The following is an 18,666-nucleotide window of genomic DNA, read 5'->3' as shown; positions in this document are numbered from 1 at the left end:
ATGATAATCTCGACCTGAGCTGAAGCCCACTTCATGTGAAGGAATAAATTTAAGAAGTTAGTAATGAATCCTAAAGAGTTTTACTCTAACCTTATCATTCAAGATGTAACACAGAGATTTTAAACCCTTACATGGTGGACACTGCCGAGTTCATCACATGCAACTTCCTCTTCACCATTCAGCTCTTTACAAGGAGTGCTGACACAAGAAAGCAGCTTGCATTATCAAGGACCTCAATCATCCAAGCCATGCCCTTATCTCAGTACTACCTTTTGAATAGGAGGTTCAGAAGCCTTCAGTTCCACACCACCAGATTCGGGAGAGGCTGTTACCCTGAACCAATAGGCTCCTGAACCAGTGTCCATTACTCAGAATTGATTCTATGTCCTATGGACTCATTTTCAAGGACTCTTAACAACCTATGTTCTTAGTATTTTTTTAATTGCATGTTTTGTTTTCTTTTGCATGTTTGGTAGTTTGTTAGACTTTATGTATAGATTTTCATAAAATAGTATTGTATTACTTTTTTCCTGTAAATGTCTGCAAGAAAATGAATCTCAAGACAACATGTATGTATTTTAATAATATTGAAATTGAACTTTGAACTTACCACTGTCTGGGGTAGGAGTTTGAAATGGGATCTGTGAGAAGATTTGCATGCTCTTCCTTGTGCACATGGGTTTCCTATGGGGGTTTCACTTGCATCTCACAGTCAAAAGACACATTGGTTAGTAGTTTAATCGGTCATTGTAAATTGTCATGAGATTAGCTTTGGGTGATGTGGCTCGGTGGGCCAGAAAGGCCTGCTCTGCACTCTGGCACTAAATGAATAAATTAATTAAACGAACAAAATAAATTGAGGGAGATCTTTCTTGCTCAGAGGTATTGAGGACCAGGAACAAATGCACTTTCAACTTAATAAGATACTGGGGCATAGCTGAAGTAAGGAATGAGGCTTTTATAAGTATGTTTAAGATGAGTGAGGTGTAAAGTGACAGAGAGAGAATTCTGGAGGTCAATGTCTCTGAAGATGGTGACACAGCTGACCTTGGCAGAGTGAAGGACATTGAAGATCTAAGAAATACCAATGTATCTGGAAGTGTGGAGTAGCTGCCACGTCTGTTAATTCTGTTCCAGTGGAAATATTTTCAGTGATAATTCTCAAAAGGAATAACAATGTAAATTGTAAATTATATTTTTAGGGCACACCAGTGATCCCTTTGCTAACCTCCGTGCTGTATGACAAAACTCAATGGGAAAACCCAAATGACTTCAACCCTTCCAACTTTCTGGATGCTGATGGGAAGTTTGTGAACAAAGATGCCTTTTCTCCTTTTTCTATGGGTAAGAAGTTTAAATTGTTGGATTTAATGTTGGTGGGATTTCCCCTCTGACCTTGGCCCATTGAACAAAGGAACAGCAGTGTCAAGGATAAGCAGTTTCCGACGGTAAAGCAGATACATTTGGATGGTGGAAATGGGTGTCATTCAGTATGGAAACAGACCATTCAGCCCATAACTCGATGTAATCAATTGATACTGATGGGTGCCCTTCACATATTCCTGCCCTTGCACGGTAGTCTTCTATGCCAAGATAATTTCAGTGATCACCTAAACACTACTTAAATGCTGTCAACACTTCTGCTTCTGCTACTCTCTCAGGCAGTGATCCTACCTATACCCCTCAGTTTTATAAACTGTAATCATAGATTTATAGTTTCACACTGCACCGAAACACTTCGGATTTTATATGGCCCCATTCTAGGGAAAACAGACCAAGCTTCTCTTTAACTGGAGCACTTCATCCAGGAATCATCCTGGTGATCTGCTCACCACTCACTTAACGCTATCACATCATGAAATAAAAAGAGTGAATGGTGGAAATACTCAGCTGCAGAATTAATACTATAGCCTGAATGATGGGGAAACACAAGATAGTTGGAAATCTAAATTGAAAGAAAAAGCAGAGAACATACAGCAAGCCAGGCAGCATATACTGTATGTAGAAAGAAATAGCGTTAATGTTTTAGGTCAGATACCTTGCATTCCCATTATAAAATGTTACTGTTCAGTGTCTTGGGGTGAGGGTGAATAACTCTGGTTTTTGAAAATTGACATTGTTTTTCCACTCGGTTTTGCAGGACGCAGGGCCTGTGCGGGGGAGAGTCTGGCCAAAATGGAGCTTTTTCTGTTCTTTACCATCCTGATACAAAGGTTCAGGTTTCAAGTTCCTCCAAATGTCAGCAATCTGCAGCTTGTGTCTGGCGTGGGCTTCACCTCATTCCCAAAGTACCAGAACGTGTGTGCAGTCCGTTGCTGATACAAACACATCATTCCATGACCTGTCTTGGTTTTCTCTTCTTTTCATTGCGTTTTATATCACTACAATTTATGCTTCTTTGTGTATTTTGGTCTGAATTATAGAGGAGCGATCAATAGTGGATTCTTAACCTCATTGCAAATCACCAGATATTTTCCTGAGACAGAGAACACCATGAATGGGGAAATGCCCAGAACTGAACAGATGAATTGGACAGTCACTAAGCACTGTCACCTCCCATCCCCCTTCCCCCCCCCCAGTCATCTTACAGGTCGTTCACTATGAATTAATAAAATAACATTCCTTCAATATTTCTGATATTCTGCAATCAACATACCGTAAATAATTTTCAGGGATCAGGAGTTTAATATCGAACCAACATATGTGTCTAGAGGGACATACTCTTGATGAGTTTCAGCACCTTAGCTCTGAGGTACAACATGGTGTGCTGCAATCTCAGATTCAAAAGGTTCAAGGTCAAGTTCCTCACTAGTGATTTCAGTGCAATTTGGAAATGGTGGTGGGAGAGATATGGGTAATGGTGGTATCCTCAGCAGCTGCCCAAAAGCCCTGGGAGAATGCCACTACCTCTGGCATCTTGACCAGGAGCTAAAGGCGGATACAGAAAGTATCTCTTTGGACATTAACCAAAGTTGGCAACTTCACCGACACAGAAAGCCCATAGTCTTTGTCAAAGCTGAAAACCAACCACAGCCTCAGCCCAGATGACCAGCAGACTTGCTTGGTGTGGCATCTGACTGGCAACTGAAAGCTGAACTTGGCAAGCAAGTAAAGTTCCCTGGTTTCATGACAGCATCATCCCTGAGGGCTGACATGGTCACTGTGTCAGAAACCTCAAAGCAGGGGTTCATGGTAGAACTGACAGTGTCCCAGGAAAACCGATAGAATGCAAGAAGCCAAATACCAGTGGCTGGTAGAGTAGTGCCAGAAACAGGGGTGGAGGGCACGACGTGAGCCTATAGAGGTGGAGTGCAGAGGTTTTCCTGGCTGCTCACCGTGCAGAAACTACTCTCTCCTTGGCATAAATGGGGCTTCAAAGGAAAGAACCATCAAGACCACTTCAGAGGCTGCTGAGTGAGCCTCCAGATGGAGATTGATCAAGTGGTGTATGCCATGGGCCAATGCTACTGGGACACAAGCCAAGGTCTGATCCACCCTGGCTGGGTCATCTGGGTGAGAGTGCCTGATGTTGTACAGCCCAAAACACTCAATGACCCCAGGTTACAATACTAATGATGTGTCCCAGTACATTGTGTGAGGTATCTCCGATAGAGGGATAAGCAAATATGGGTATAGGCTAAGAACAATGATTAGCTAAAGATCAATACTGTCGTGCAAGTCAGAAAGAAACCCTACCCAGTAACAGGTGACGTGCTAGATATTGTTCTCTGAAAATGCTAAAACATCTCAAGATATAACTAAATATGGGAAGGATAGCGTAGGGGACAAAACGTTCGAGAGAAAGGGGAAGGTGTCAACATAAGGAACTGATGTATCCAGGCTAGCTTTGGCAGAAAATAATTATAACTAACCAGTGATGATATTACATCTAATAGTATATTAGCATATGATGGAAACTATTCTAAAACTGTCTTCACTCGCGTAATTTTAAGATTTCCTGCTTACGTGATGATCAATGTTATAAATTTTGAAGAATTGTGATTTGGGGCAGGGTAGGGTCTGGACTGGCTCTTTGGGAGATCAGTCTGTAACCTCCCCCATAGCATGCTATGAATAAAGAGTAAAGTTTGATGAAATATTGCTTGTTTTATTGTGCCCCTGATATTTACGCTCTTGCATCGGGTGGATCGGTCTTGACAATTTGGCGAGCCAGCCAGGAGTCCATGACGAGGCATCCCCATGAGACGGCGTCAGTGATCAGCTCAGTGGCAGTGACTTGAGACGGATGGGCCCACAGGGTAAGATTTGCATTGATCTCCCTCATTAATTGTCCACCTTGACAACCTCTTCGTCTGGCGGGTAATCCTCTGAAAGATTCCTTGCGAAAACTGAGTAGAGGATCGCCCGAGTACCACAGGTCAGAAGATTCGGGGTAACAGAGGACCCGACTAGGTATTGTGAGTATTAAAGTCTGTGAGTACTGAAGAATTGGGCAGTGGATCATCAAGTGATCTACTACATTTTTCTTTGTGTGCGTCACCTCGAATTGGGCAGTGGGTTAGTAGCAGTAACCTATTACATTTTGAAGCTGGTGACCATTCTAATTGATGTATGTGTGTGTGTGTGTGTGTGTGTGTGTGTTTGAGGGGGGGGGGTGTAAATTGACCAGCACAGGACAGAGCAGAAGTTTGGCCAAACACAGGGGAAGAGGCTCTCCCCCGCAGTCTATCCGGATGTTGTAAGTACGTTTTGGGGTTCGCTTACGACAATTTGCCTGTCTCAGCATCCAGCCTTAGACCGGTTGTTAAGAGGGGAAATCCCCCACGCGAAGGTCATGACCCTGAAGTGGATGTGAGAAAAGGAGGCGGATGACCCACCCGATTAGGAAGTATGGGGCAACACTGGATAAGTCTGTAAATAACACGCCATTATTTAAACTATGTGGAGATGACCCTGAAAGAGGAAAAGATAACCGAAGGTTATCGGAATGCCTAAATCAGAAATAGGGTCGTGAAATTCGGCCTTTGGGTGGGACCTGGGACTTAGATAAATGTCTGAAGGCAGAGGAAGCAATTTGGAAACGTAATGCCGGACAAAAATGGAAGGTTTTAATGTCTAACTGGAGAAAAACGGCCGAAGATTTAAATAACAGATTTTTTTTTTGTCGTGTGCCTGCGTGCGTGCGAGTCGATGCATGAGCGTCTGCGTGTCCGTACATGCGTCCGTGATGATGTCTTTTTCATGGCTTTTACAAGGCGCGGATTATTTTTATTTATTAAAAATAAATCCCTTTATTTTTACGATGTCGAGTTGCGATCTCGACACTCAACCCGACACGGATGGAAAGCGTACTCGGGAGCGGACCCAACTAGTGTCGAACCCGAGAAACGGCGCCGATGTTCTTGCGCCACCAGCCGGCGATTAAATAACAGACCTAAGCAAAATAGTTGGGAGTACAATGCACGTCGCAGAGGAAATAGTGTATGTGACAGTGAAGGAAATTTGAAATCGTGGGAGACATTAAAAGGACTGTGTGAGGATTATGATACGAATAAGGGAAAACAGAATAGGGAAACAAAAGATAGGCAGGTTAAGGATAGACGACAAGGTAAAGATGAAGCTGGCAAAAGTAAAACTGAGGTACCTCTTGACCTATCTGGACTGCCCATGTTGTTTAATGATAATGAGGCTGAGGAGGAGGAGGTCTGGCGTACCCAACTCCAGCCCACGGCGCCGCCATCCCCATATGACGTTACCGCTACCCAACCGCAGCCGCCTCAGAATACACCCTCCTCAAGCCCAATAGCCTCCCGAACCAGGGGACAACTTCGGCAAAGGAAAGGTAATAATCGCCAGACTAGGAGGCGACGAAACCTTTTCGACGGAGACGGGCCCCTGGTAGACCCTGAGGCCGATACTGACTATGACTCTGGTGCTGATAATGATGATCCCGAAGACCCTTGTCCACCACCCATACTAGACAAGGTAATAGCGAGTCCGAGGAGACCCAGAGGGAGTGGGATCCCAAGGCAATTTCCTAACAGGACTGTTCCCAATCCTAATGCAGCACAGCAGGACCAAGAGGCTACTATGCAGGTTTATACCTCTTGGAAGCCCCAATAAATGTGTACGAACCTGAGGGATTTCTCGATTTTATGATTGGCACAATCCAAATACTTCAGGCGACACCCCAGGTTCTTTTTAGCTTGTGCTGCATGGCTCTTACCACCGGTGAGCAGGAAAGATGGAAGGAAGCTTTGGGAAATCATGCCAATTGGCAGTCCTTTTCCGCGGCAGTCCCAAACGCAAACCGGGTGAATACCACAAAGGCGGCTCTAAGAAAGGCCTTGCAGCGCCCCCTAGAGATCACTAATGTCCTCGAATGCCGCCCAAAGGCCGGGGAGGGTGGCAGCGATTTTTGGGAGCGCTTCTGCTCCCTCTGCAACCTACGCTGGAGATGCCGCTTATAATGCCGGCAATGCCTCGCCCCAGTTTCAAGAAGGAGGCGGTTGAAGGCATAACCCATCTGATAAATCCTTCTGTAAGCAGGGCATTCTAGTCCCCTACCAGTCCCCTTGCAATACACCTATCTTGCCGGTTCCGAAGCCGGGAAGGCCAGGTTGGCGGTTAGTGCAGTATCTTCGTAAGATTAATGAGATTGTGCAGCCTATACATCCGGTAGTCCCTCATCTTGCTAGGCTTTTAAACAGCATTTCACCGGACTACCAAATTTTTACCAGAGTAGATCTGCAGCATGCATTTTTTTCTTTTTTTGCAATTCCCCTTGTTCCTGAGTCACAGTACCTTTTTGCATTTACCTTTCAAGATCAGCAGTACACTTGGAATAGGTTACCCCAAGGTTTCGTGCACTCTCCCATCATTTTCTCGCAGATGTTGCATACGCAGCTTGGGGATTTACAATTTCCCGGGGGCTCTACCGTAATACAGTACGCAGACGACCTCCTACCGGCAAGCCCGTCAGAAACATCAAATGCACATGATACCTATACACTTCTGAATGCCCTGCACTCGTGGGGATACGTGATTCCACACAAAAAGTAAACAGAGCCTAAAGGCAAGTGAGAATTCTGGGATCCCTTTTGAGTGCAACCGAAAGGCAGCTCACGCCTGAAAGGGTGACCCCAATCCTTGCAATCCCCCTGCCCACTACGCCGAAAGACATCCGTGCTCTCCTTGGCCTGGTAAACTTTTGAAGGCAGTGGATTCCAAACGTTGCTCTGTATACAAGACATTTGAGCCCTTTGGTTTCCAGTACGCTTAACAGAAAGAAGCCTTTGAGGAATTGAAGAAATCGCTCTCGAGGGCGCTTGCTCTCTGTTCCCTACTCTATGACCATCCGTTCCAGCTTTTCGTGAATGTTTTAGATGGCTGCGCCACTGCAGTGCTCACTCAGACACATGGGGATAAGCGCAGGCCTGTTGCCCATTATTCCACTAAATTAGACCCCGTAGCGCAGGGATTACCCCCCCCCCCACTCGTAGATGCTCCCGGCCATTTACTGCCTAGTTACGGCTGCTTCCAACATCACTCTCCAACAGCCAACAGGTGTATTCGTCCCATACCATTGTAGCCCTGCTGACCTGTCACCAGACCCAACCTTTTACCCAGGCCAGACTAAGTCGCTATGAGATAGCATTACTTAATAACCCACTCCTCACCTTTGCATACTGTAATGCCATCAACGCCGCTATACTTTTAGAGACGGCCCCCGTTGCGTTGACTAAACCTCCTCATGACTGTCTGCTTCGGAACTATTTCATCACCTGACCGCGCGCCGACCTTTCAGATGCAGCTATTCCAGGGGCACAGGTCACTCTGTACGTGGATGGCAGTTCCGCCGTCTCTGAGACCGGGGGATGCCTCTGCGGCTACGCCGTTGCCGACGGCAACCACAGGCTCGAACGTGGCGCTCTCCAGCCCCAGTCGCTGCCTAAAAAGCAGAACTTTTTGCTCTCACTCGCGCCTGTATTTTAGCCAAGGACAAAAGGGCCAATGTTTATACAGACTCTCGCTACGCATTTGCGGTGGCTCATGATTTTGGGCAACTGTGGGCGCAGCGGGGGTTTCTCACCTCCTCCGGGAACCCCATCCAGAATGCCTCGTATGTAAAGAGTCTCCTCCCCGAAAAATTAGCCATTATTAAATGTTCGGCTCATCTAAAAGACGAATCCGCAGTGAGTAAAGGAAACCACAGGGCCGGCTGCGCAGGAGGCGACCATTATAGTGTCCACTGCAGAGCGATTGGCCTTCACCATGATCAAATTAACACGAGCGCCGGACACTCCAGACAGGGCTACAGTTCAAAAACTCCAGGGGGTCGCCCCTAATTCAGAAAAACAACCCTGGAGGACACACGGATGTGCACATTCGGTGTCCACAGGCCTCTGGCATACCCCAGTTGGCCAAGTTTGTATTCCTGATGCTTTGTTACCAATGCTTATTAATTGCCCGCATACGGACACCCACCTCGGCAAGGAGGGAATGAGTAATATTTTGCTCCGCACATGGTGATACCCAAGGCAGGAGGAGGTTGCCACAGCAAAAACACAAGCCTATTTGATTTGCCAAAAGACAACCGCGGGAAAAGGAGTAAAATGTGCCCCAGGGAAAAAAAACCCTTGCCAAGTGGTCCGTTCGAATATATTCAGCTTGATTTTATCGAACTACCGCGTGTCCACTGTTGTAAGTATTGTTTAATGATTGTAGATGTGTTCAGTAGATGGATTGAAGCCTTTCCGATCACCAATACTAAAGCTTCCACGGTGGTAAGGTTGTTACTTACAGAGAGTATACTAAGATTCGGGGCACCCAGACAGATAATGGCCCTCATTTTGAGGGAAAAATAAATAAAAAGCTGTGCGAGATGCTGCACATTGAACAGCAGTTTCATTGTGCCTACCACCCGAAGGCTGCAGGGATAGTGGAACGGGCTAACGGCACCCTGAAAGATAAGCTGGCTACGTTAATGTCTGAAACCGGACTGAGCTGGCTGAATCTTCCGTTAGCTTTATACCATATGAGAATTACCTCACATTCCACTACAGGGGTATCTGCAGCTGAAATTATTTATGGATGTCCTGGAAGGACCCCACGGGACGCTAACACGCAGCCTCCCACCCAAATTGACCTTAATGTCATGGGGGATGAATTGCAGAAGGACTTTCGCCAACTAACATCTGTCCATATACTACTAAAACCCTCATGATCTGTCTGTCTGTTTGTGACCTCCAACTAGCGCAAACGGTGCATTACAGCTGGACATTTTAGCGAAATTGCATTAAAATGCGCTAACTTACAGAATGCAGGCAAAATTCAGGGTTATATATTCGTATAAAATTGCTCATTCGCCAAAAATCAACAGGCTGGACGAGAGTCGATTGGCCATAATGGGAAACGGGACGCGACAGTCCGACACATGCGCACAGCCAGCCTCAGCAGCGACACCTACCGGAGCAAAAGGGCAGGGCAGCTCTATTTCGAGGGGTCACATTCTACTAATCACCATCAGCATGTGCGGGATTGGGACAGATCTAACTGCCATCCATCAATAAGGGATAATTCAATCTTATTGTAATGACGCACTTCGAAACATCCATAAAACCCTTTGCTGTAGTTAAAGGACAGCGGTGACAATATCACGTCCATTTAGGAGAGCGCCAACCGCATTATCAAGAATAATCAGCATCCTTTGGTGTTACTGCTTCGTATCTTATATCCAGCATTAGGGTTAAAAAATGGTCAGCCTGATTATGCTGCATGGAAAGGGTAGGGGGACATTATGGTCAAGAGATGACGCCAGACGTCGTCGGGAAGCGGTAGGGAGAGGGAGAGAACAAGAATCGGATGAGGCCAGGACCGCACGTCTCCAGGATCAGAGACAAACAATAAACAGCAGAAGAGATCAAGAGACGGGGGATGAAAGGACTGCACGTCTCCAGAATGATAACAAGAGGCACAAGGGTGGCACTTAAACGAGGAGGAGAGAGATTTGCTTTGCTACGTGTCTTTCTTCTTTAATAAACTGAGATTTTCTACTTCAGTTTCCAAAATAAAGCGATACCAATGGCATTCAGGAAAATTTAATATTCATTCTGGTCACATCAGACTGCACTACCCTTCTCTCAAAGGGTGCCCCAACCGGTCACCCCGTTGCCTAGTCCTCGCTAAAGTTTCTTCACTCCCAGGTAAAGAATACCCTTAAGGATTCCGGAGGGCAAGGAACCGAGTGGCCGGAGTTGAAAATTGGAGATTCGGTACTGATCAGGGATTGGGAGCGTCCCAAACCTGGACCCCGGTTGGAAAGGTCCATTCCAGATACTACTGCAAACGCCGACGGCGGTTAAAGTTCAAGGCCAGGAACGATGGATACACCTCAGTGACTGTATAATATGGCTCCTAGGCCGCAATTAACCATTTGTGGACTTATTTCTTTGTTGTGTGTTGCAATCGATTCTTTAGACTAGAGGACGACTTGTTTTATCGAGCACACCAACGGCTGCATGGTAACCGTACTGCATGTTGTCCTTTGGTACAGTCTGCAGAAGCACTGTTTGTAGCTAACCCATCAGGGCTATTCCGGATAGAACATGACCTAATAGTGGAGGACAGATCAGAGGCAGAATGTAAAGGGATAGAGGGAAAGTTTCGAAGAGGGACTAGGGGAAAATGTATTGAGGGAATAGGTGATAACTATGCCGCGGACCCGGAGTGTTTGGGGAACCGCGAACGACATGCAGTGGGGGACGGGGAAGAGTGGGTACCGAGTACAGGCTGTAAAAGCACCAGGGATTATCCCTTCTGTTTCACTGGAAATGGATGGGGATGCGTTTTCGCCAGGGTACCCCGAGAAATACCTTGCCTGAAGAGACATTGTTTGGACCACCAATCTAAGATAAACAAGAGAATATTCTCCTGCAAATGTATCCAAGAACAATGCGTGCCCCTCTCTAAGGGAATTCAGTACGTATGTGGATATTGTAACAGGACTCATGTGTCAGATGGTTCAGGGACTTTTGAATACTCCTCCCCGTCTCCCGAGGAGTACTTACGGTATGATAAAATAGTAATTCGTAAGAATTCTTGCTACCGGGCAAAGACAGGATACGTGCTCTTGTTTAACGGCACCTATACTATGGCCACCACCACTCTTCAAGAACCATAGCTACAAGAACGGCAACCACCTCATTTGTAGGCTAACGGCATTGGGCAACAGTACGGTGGAAGACCTGGAGGCTGCCAACAGAGAATTGGTGGAGTTACGACTCTATGCACAACAAACCAGGTATGTTGTGGAGTATCAGCTGGCCCAGCGGGGGGTGGGGGGAGGGGGCTATGCGCCATAGTCGGAGACAAATGCATCACCCATGTTACTGAAACAACAGGAATTCTGCAGATGCTGGAAATTCAAGCAACATACATCAAAGTTGCTGGTGAACGCAGCAGGCCAAGCAGCATCTATAGGAGGAGGCGCAGTCGACGTTTCAGGCCGAGACCCTTCGTCAGGACTAACGAAGTCCTGACGAAGGGTCTCGGCCTGAAACGTCGACTGCGCCTCCTCCTATAGATGCTGCTTGGCCTGCTGCGTTCACCAGCAACTTTGATGTATGTTGACCCATGTTACTGAGGCAAGTTTCTAAGAAAGGGGATGGCTGGTTAGGATGGTTGCTGGGAGGATCTTGGGGGTCTTATTTACTGCACGGGCTGATTATTATTATTATAATTATTGTGTACACACAAAATACTCTGCAAATGCTGGTGTCAAAGCAACACTCACAACACGCTGGAGGAACTCAGCAGGTCGGGTAGCATCCGTGGAAATGATCAGTCAACGTTTCGGGCCAGAACCCTCCGTCAGGACTGAAGAGGGAAGGGGCAGAGGCCCTATAAAGAAGGTGGGGGGAGGGTGGGAAGGAGAAGGCTGGTAGGTGCCAGGAGAAAAACCAGTAAGGGGAAAGATAAAGGGGTGGGGGAGGGGAAGCAGGGAGGTGATAGGCAGGAAAGTTGAGGAAGGAATAGGAGAAAACACAATGGGTAGTAGAAGGAGGCGGAACGATGAGGGAGGTGATAGGCAGCTGGTGGAGGAGTCAGAGTGAAGCTGGGATGGGGGAAGGGAGTGGGAAGGAATTACGGAAGTTGGAGAATTCAATCTACAATTATTATTGTGTGTTGCGTGATAATGACTTGCCTAAATGTTGGCAGTAGAATTTTCACGAAAAGGGTGAGGATGCCCTTCTCGACCCCCATTTAATTGGCTATCATAATATGATAAAAGGGGGGAATCATAGAATAGAGGAATAGGTAGATATGGGTAGAGGCTAAGAACAATGATTAGCTAATGATCAATACTGTCGTTGGGCAAGTCAGAAAGAAACCCTACCCAGCAACAGGTGGCGTACTAGAGATTGTTCTCTGAAAATGCTAGAACATCTCAAGGTATAAATAAATATGGGAAGGATAGCGTAGGGGACAGAACGTTCGAGGGAAAGGGGAAGGTGTCAATATAAGGAACTGATGTTGTATCCAGGCTAGCTTTGGCAGAAAATAATTATAACTAACCAATGATGATTTTACATCTCATAGTATATTAGCATATGATGGAAACTATTCTAAAACTGCCTCAACTCGCGTAATTGTACGATTTCCTGCCTGCGGGATGATCAATGTTATAATTTGTGAAGAATTGTGATTCGGGAGAGGGTAGCGTCTGGACTGGCTCTTTGGGAGATCAGTCTGTAACTTCCCCCATAGCATGCTATGAATAAAGAGTAACGTTTGATGAAGTATTGCTTGTTTTATTGTGTTCCTGGTATTTGCGCTCTTGCATCGGGTCGATCCGCCTTGACATCTTAGCATCATTAGTGGTGGCGGGGGAGATGTCTGGTAAAACTTTGCTCAATTTTGGTTTCATAAGACCATAGAACCTTCTTCCAGATGACATCAGAATCTCCCACATGTCTTCTGGCAAACTCTAGCCAAGATTTCATCAGTTTTTTCAGCAATGGCTTTCTCTTTGCCGCTCTCCCAGAAAGCTGTGACTGGTGGAGCACCCATGTAACAGTTGTATGCTCAGTCTCTCCCATCTCAGCCATTGAAGCTTCGAACTCCAGAGTGGTCATAGGCCTCTTGGTGACAACCCTCACCCGTCCCCTTCTGAAACAGTTACTCAGTGTTTGAGGACGGCTTGCTCTCGGCGGATTTACAGTTGTGCCATTTTCTTTCCATTTTTGATGAGTGAGTTAACTGTAGTCCAAGGGATAGTCAGTGACTTGGAAATTTTCTTGTATCCATCTCCTGACTTGTGCTTTTCCATAACCTTTCCGCGGAGTTGCTTGATGTCACGTACCCCGTGACGGGTTACAGAATCAGCAGAAATGAAAAAGTACCTTGGAGAGAGAGGGAAAAAAGGGGGAAATAAGAAATTAACATTGAACATTGATTTCTCTAACCTCCGTTAATGCCCCTCCTCCCCTTCTTACCCCATCCCTTATTTATTTATTCCTCATTCCGTCCCCCCTTTTTTCTCTCTCTCTCTGTCCCTCTCACAATCACTCCTTGCCTGCTCTCCATCTCCCTCTGGGCTCCCCTCCCCCTTTCTTTCTCCCTAGGCCTCCCGTCCCATGACCCTCCCCCTTCTCCAGCTCTGTATCCCTTTTGCCAATCAACTTTCCAGCTCTTAACTCCATCCCTCCCCCTTCTGTCTTCTCCTATCAATTCGGACCTCCGCCTCCCCCTCCCACTTTCAAATCTCTTACTATCTCTTCTTTCAGTTAGTCCTGATGAAGGATCTGGGCCCGAAACGTTAACTGTACTTCTTCCTATTGACGCTGCCCGGCCTGCTGCATTCCACCAGCATTTTGTGTGTGTTGTTCAGGTTTATTATCACTTGCATGAGACATGAAATTTGTTAACTTTGTCAAAACTCCCACACTTGGAGGATTGTGTTCATTTCTGGCAGTCTCATTATAGGAAAGACATGGAAGCTTTAGAGAGGGTGCAGAAGAGATTTTCCAGGATCCTGCCAGGATTAAAGAGCAGCTCTTATGAGGATAGGTTGAGAGAGCTAAGGCTTTTCTCTTTGGAGTGAAGGAGGATGAGAGGAGCCTAGATAGAGGTTTACAAAATGATATGAGGCAGAGGTAGAGTGGACAGCTAGAGACCTCTTCTCAGGGCAAAAATAACTAATACAAAGGAGCATAATTTTAAGGAGATTGGAAAAAAATACAGGCAAGGATGTCAAAGGTAGTTTTTTTTTACAATAAGAGAGGTGGAATGCCCTGACAACGGGATTGGTAGAGACAGATACATTAGAAGCATTTATTTTAGATAGGTACATAGATGACAGCAAAGTGGAGGGTTACTTAGGAGGGTAGAGTTAGATTGAGTTTAGAGTAGGTTAAAAGGTCAGCACAACATCATTGGCAGAAGGCCTGTACTATGCTGTAACGTTCTATGTTCTATATTCTATGTTCTAAGCATAGAGAAAATGCCGGAGGAACTCAGCAGGTCAGGCAACGTCAATGAAAATGAATAAACGGTCATCATTTCAGGCTGAGACCCTTCATCAGGAATGATGAAGGGGGACAAAGCCGGAATAAGAAGGCGAGGGAAGGGAAATAGTACCAGCTGGTAGGTTATAAGTGAGACCGTGTGAGGGGGGAAGGTGGGTGGGTGGGGAGGGGGTGATGAAGTAAGAAGCTGTCAGGAGATAGGTTGAAGAGGTAACAGGGCTGAAGAAGAGGAATCTGATAGCAGAGGACAGTGGACTATGGAAGACTGGGAAGGAGGAGAGAAACCAGAGAAAGCCGATGGGCAGGTGAGGAGAAAGGGTGAGAGGGTAACCAGAAAATGGGAGGGGAAAAAGAAAAGAGAACGCAGCAAAATATTGGAAGCTGGAGAAATCATTGAGGATTTTGACCAAAACTGTTGACCGTTTATTTCCCCTCCTTAGATGCTGCATGACTTTCTGAATTCATCCTGCATTTTGTGTGCATTGCTCAAGGTTTCCAGCATCCACAGAATATCGGGGTTGTATACAAATTGCAATATTGATTTTATTTTAAGAATTTTTTCTATTCCTTTATTGTACTATTTCTTATAGTAATAGCTTGACTTTTCAACATTGTGATGAAAATTACTCATCTATGTGTAAGATTGTAATTAGAACGTAGACCATAAGACCATAAGGCATAGGAACAGCATTAGGCCATTCAGCCCATCGAGTCTGTTCTGCCATTCCACCATGGCTGATCCCGGATCCCACTCAACTTCATACACCCGCTTTCTCACCATATCCTTTCATGCCCTGACCGATCAGGAAACAATCAACTTCCGCCTTAAATATACTTGGTCTCCACCACAGTCTGTGGTAGAGCATTCCACAGGTTCACTACTCTCTGGATAAACAATTCTAAAGGGTCTAAAAGGTTTCCTCTCAATTTTGAGGCTGTGCCCTCCAGTTCTGTATACCCCCACCAGAGGAAACAACATCTCCACATTCACTCCATCTACTCCTTTCAACATTTGGTAGGTTTCAATTAGATTGCCCCATATTCTTCTAACTTCCAGTGAGTACAGGCCCAAAGCTGCCAAACACTCCTCATATGCTAACCCCTTCATTCCCGGAATAATCCTTGTGAAACTCCTCTGGTCTCTCTCCAATGACAGCAAAACGTTTCTGAGATATGGGGCCAAAAACTGTTGACAACACCTGACGTGCAGCCTGACTAGTGTCTTTTAAAGCCTCTCCTTGCTTTTATATTCTACTCCCCTTGAAATAAATACCAACATTGCATTTGCTTTCTTTACCACAGACTCAACCTGTACATTAACCTTCTGAGAGTCCCAAGTCCCTCTGCACCTCTGATGTTTGAACTTTCTCCCCATTTAGATAATAGTACACTCTATTGCTCCTTTACAAAAATACATTATCATACATTTCCAAACAATATTCCATATGCCAATTTTTGCCCATTCTTCCAATTTGTCTAGGTCCTGCTGCAATCGCATTGCTTCCTCAGTACCACGTAGCCCTCCACCTATCTTCGAAGCATCCGCAGACTTTGCCACAAAGCCATCAATTTCATTATCTAAATCATTGACAAACAAGCTGAAAAGTACCGGTCCCAATACTGACCCCTGAGGAACACCAGTAGTCACTGGCAGCCGACCAGAAAAGGATCCCTTTATTCCCACTCATTACTTCTTGCCTGCTAGCCATTTCTGTATCCATGCCAGTATCTTTCCTGCAATGCTATAGGATTTTTACCTTGGTAAGCAGCCTCATATGTAGCACTTTGAAATGTATTGGAAATTGCACATAACCTGGAGGAACGAATCATTGTTTTGATATTTTTGTTCATAATTTGAAGGCTTTTACCTTTGGAATGAAATATTCTCTGAAATGTGTATCCTTGGTTGTTGCATGTGGCATATTCATTGGGATGATGTTGGCAAATCTCTGGATCTCATGCAATACTGTATCAGTATATGGCATTGCCTTCCGATCCATCACTCGGGGTATTTGCACAATTTGTTGTCTTTTGGTTGAATGCCCAAGTTGGTATGGTCTTTCATTGACTCTGTAATGGTTATTAGTCTATGAATTTATTGAGTATGCTGACAAGACAAATAACCTCAGGGTTTTATTTAGTGACATATAAGTACTTTGATATTAAATTTACTTTGAACTTTCAAGTTGCAGAGAATAATGTAGGGGTTAGTGTAACACTACCGCAGCGCCAGAGAAACAGATTCAATTTCCGCCACTGTCTGCAAGGAGTTTGTATGTTCTCCCCGTGAACATGTGAGTTTTGAGAAATTTATTTTTTCCAGCATACTTTACTGGGAGGACATCTTTCTTTCATTGTTGAAAGCTTTTAACAATAAAACAGAGCTGAAATTAATATCAGCTCCACTCAGAGCACAGTTATAAAATGGAGCTGGTGGAAGGGTAAGTCAAAATCAAAGTAAGTTTATTTTCAAAGTACAGACATACCACATACGTGTCACCATATACTACCTTGAGATTCATTTTCTTGCAGGCATTTACAGGCAAACAAAGAAATACAATACTAGTTACATATGAAAAGCTATACAGACTGTATATGAAAACTGTTGTTGGCCAAATCACAGACCATGATGAATCAATGTATGGGACGGAGACTGAAAGTCCAGTTGAATTGTGCCACAGTGACAACCACTCACTCAACACAAACAAGTGAAAATCTGCAGATGCTGGAAATCCAAACAACACACACAAAACCTGGAGGAATTAAGCAGGCCAGGATGCATCTATGGATAAGAGTACAGTCGACGTTTTGGGCCAAGTCCCCTCAGCAGGACTGGAGAAAAAAAGATGAGGAGTAGTCTTAAAAGGTGGGGGCAGGAGAAGGGGAAATACAGGGTGATAGGTGAAACCGGGAGGGGCAAGGGTGAAGTAAAGTTGGGAAGTTGATTGGTGAAAGAGATACAGAGCTGGAGAAGGGGGAATCTAATAGAAGAGGACAGAAGGCCATGGAAGAAATAAAATGGGGGAGGAGCACCAGAAGGAGGTGATGGGTAGGCCAGATGATAAGGTGAGAGAGGGGAAAATGGGATGGGGAATGGTGAAGAGGGCGGGTGCCATTATCGGAAGTTCAAGAAATCAATGTCCATGCCATTAGGTTGGAGGCGACCCAGATGGAATTACAGGTGTTGTTCCTTCAATTTGAGTGTGGCCTCATCACGACAGTAGAAGAGGCCATGGATAGACAAATCTGAATGGGAATGGGAAGTGGAATTAAAATGGGTGGCCACTGGGAGATCCCACTTTCTCTGGTGGATGGAGCATAGGTGATCAGCAAAGTGATCTTCCAATCTACGTCAGGTCTCACCCATATACAGGAGGCCACAGCAGGAGCACCGGATGCAGTATATGACCCCAAAGACTCAGAGATGAAGTGACACCTCACCTGGAAATACTGTTTGGGATCATGCAATATCAGTGAAACCAAAAGGTGATGATTGATTTCTGAAGGAAGAAGCCAGAAGGTAGTTTTCTGGAAGAGTTCTCGATCAGAACTAGTGAATAACTTGTCATAAGGGCAAGTACTTCATGTAAGTAATCACCCCGATCTGCAAATGGGACTGTATCAGATGGACTAGCACAGACTATTTGGGCTGAATAGCCTGTTTCCATGTTATATGACTCTATGACTCACTGCTACTGGTTGTTTTATACCTTTGAAATCAAGCACAGAATTTTGGCAGAATTAGATTTTATTCAGATAAACAGGTAGACAAATTAATTTAAATAATCTCTTAATTTGTGGGTACTTCCTTGTCAGTCGAATGGCCCAGTGCAGTGAGGAAGAGGAGGTATCCATTCAGGCTGCAAAGAGGTTGGTTACTGAAGTCACCAAGTTCTTGTCATGGAAATAGGAATCAGCATTATTTGATTCCTAGGAAATGAAAAAAAAAGATAAAACATGAAATTAGTTTGGAGCCAGTGCTGTCAGAATAGTGTTTAGGAAACAGGACTCAGGTTGGCACAGGAACTCAACTAGTGGAGCTGCTGACTCACAGCACCAGAGACCTGGCTTCAAACCTGACCTCAGGAGCTCTCTGTGTGGAGTTCACATGCTCTCCCAGTGGATTTCTCCCACATTCCAAGGCCAGTAACATTGATGGTAGTTGGCCACTGTCAAG

General features: G+C 45.3%; 1 protein-coding gene across 1 annotated transcript in view; it reads left to right on the top strand.

Annotated features, from left to right (window-relative positions):
* LOC134352287 (uncharacterized) overlaps positions 1-18,666 on the top strand; it is an 88,657-nt gene that overhangs the window by 13,913 nt on the left and 56,078 nt on the right. Inside the window, exon 8 of the mRNA XM_063059576.1 lies at positions 1,203-1,344. Coding sequence (XP_062915646.1) covers positions 1,203-1,344 — 142 coding nt within the window. The remainder of the gene's footprint in view (positions 1-1,202; positions 1,345-18,666) is intronic.

Source organism: Mobula hypostoma, chromosome 9 (genome assembly GCF_963921235.1).
Source record: "Mobula hypostoma chromosome 9, sMobHyp1.1, whole genome shotgun sequence".
Taxonomy (NCBI): Eukaryota; Metazoa; Chordata; class Chondrichthyes; order Myliobatiformes; family Myliobatidae; genus Mobula; species Mobula hypostoma.
The sequence above is the reverse complement of the archived record's forward strand: the minus strand, read 5'-3'. Positions and strand labels throughout refer to the sequence as shown.